Genomic DNA, 1,984 nt, shown 5'->3' on the forward strand with positions numbered 1-1,984 from the left:
TGGTGCTGGTGTGTGGTGGGAAATCAGGTTTTGCTGTGTTATCTGAATTAAGATGTTGGTGATTTATACCTTGTTAACCTCATATAAATTGTAAATTATTTGATCATCTTAAATATTATCCTTTCCCTTTTACGCAAGAAGCAGGACACAAGGCAGGGGCTTGTAGGCCAGTTCTGAAAGAAAAGTGGTAATGAGGAGAAGCTTTTTTGACCTGTTTCTGTTTACAGGGACACATTTCAGTTCTGTTTTTCCCAGTGGTGATAGAATCAATAAATCAGGAAGTCTCCCTGTTCAGAAGTCATGCACAGAGATTATACCACCTTACATTTGTTGCCTTTTCCTGTGTGATTCACCTTCAGAACCACCTGTTCCTTTCACCAAGAACGTCTGAACTCCCCAAACCCATTTTGTTCTGTGCTGGAAAACATGCTTATTTTTCCATTGCAAGCACACCAGTTGAACCTATTGCTCCTACAGAAATTCAAACAGACTTATAAATATTTCAGCCATACACAGCTATCGTGTAATCAGTTATCCAGGAAACAATCACATGCCAATCTAGATCAGCACAATGACCACCATTAAAAATGTGCAACAGCAAAACCCAAAGAAGGCGATGCTTTGAACTATGCCTGAACACTACCCATTATTGGTCTCTGTGTGGATCAGAGGTGTAACAGTGCTGAGGAATGCAACAATGGCAGGAGCAGATACACGGGAATGGGCCCTGCGGTGTCATCAGCTCACACCTACACCCTTTGGTTTGTGTCTGTATTCAGTCAGTGTAACATCACTCTGATTCTGAGCTATAGATCTTTAAAACGTGAGTTCAGTGCTTTGTCAAAGGCAGCAAGGGACCACATTAGCAATGTGAGGAGAGAGCTGTCCCTTCCTGGACATGGTAGGGGATCCATGTCCATGGGCTGCAGCGCTGCAGAAATAAGGATTATATCTTTTCTACTTAAAAAATGGGCAAAAAAAAAAAAGGAAAAAAGTAATCATTTTTCTATAATATAGACAAAGAACCTCACTGGTAAGGTGAGCTCATTCTGTTGAAGCAAGGCAGCATTCTGCTTCTATCCTACAGCAGAAGGGTCTTTATTTCCATGGTACTTGAACCTCTCGTTTCTGTGGATGAGTTTCTCTCTAAGCTCAGCACCATCACAGAGCTCCATAGAGCCCTCAGGAGAAGCCACACACAGCACAGCTTCACAGAGACACCTGAATTCAGCATCATGTCAAGGCATGGAACACTTCTATGGCCAAATCCGATCGTCCCTAACAGCAGCAGCTGTAAGCACACAGACCACAGAAGTAAGGAAAAAAAAAATATTTGGCATTTCATATGGTCTAGTAATAGATGGGGAGGTTGGTGGCCCTGCCTGTGGCAGTGGGGTTGGAGATTCGTGATCCTTGAGGCCCCTCTGTGATTCTATGATTCATTTCCAAACTCGTTTGGCTATTTATTTATTTTTTAACTATAATCTCCCTTTTTCCGTTTTTTTGCTTCTCTTTGCTTCTCTTTGGAGAAAAACAAGCAGCCATTCCACACGCCTGAAGCAGAGGCTGTAATTCTAAGTACAGCAATACAGGTACATTAATGACTGTGAGAGAAAAAGGGGACGTGCTTCGTAACGTGCCGTTTAACACCGTGCTTTTCTCCGCGGAGGACACCGCTGGCAGAATTCTCACCGACAGAGCCCGAACTTTCACCAAGTTTCGGAACAGCCGTGCCGCGCTGTGTAGAAGCTCAGCACCCAGAGCGGGCGGTGCAGAGCCCTACACTGCAGGGCAGCGCGGTGCGGGCACAGTATCAGCTCGGCTTCACCGCCCTCAGTGCACACGCGCCCGCTGGCCGCGCCTGCGCGCCGTTCTGTCCGGGCGCTGTGCGCAGTCGCAGTGCCGGGGAAGGGCGCATTTTGAGCCCGGGCAGTTTTTCTCCGTCGGGAGCTGTCGGTACGGAGCTCGGTGCCGTTCCGCGGGG

The 1,984-nt window shown here is 46.6% G+C and overlaps 1 protein-coding gene across 1 annotated transcript in view; it reads left to right on the plus strand.

Annotated features, from left to right (window-relative positions):
• Positions 1 to 1,585: 1,585 nt before the first annotated feature.
• MAP2K1 (mitogen-activated protein kinase kinase 1) overlaps positions 1,586 to 1,984 on the plus strand; it is a 32,335-nt gene continuing 31,936 nt past the window's right edge. Inside the window, exon 1 of the mRNA XM_019619588.1 lies at positions 1,586 to 1,956. Coding sequence (XP_019475133.1) covers positions 1,601 to 1,956 — 356 coding nt within the window. The 5' untranslated portion in view covers positions 1,586 to 1,600. The remainder of the gene's footprint in view (positions 1,957 to 1,984) is intronic.

Source organism: Meleagris gallopavo, chromosome 12 (assembly GCF_000146605.3).
Source record: "Meleagris gallopavo isolate NT-WF06-2002-E0010 breed Aviagen turkey brand Nicholas breeding stock chromosome 12, Turkey_5.1, whole genome shotgun sequence".
NCBI lineage: Eukaryota > Metazoa > Chordata > Aves > Galliformes > Phasianidae > Meleagris > Meleagris gallopavo.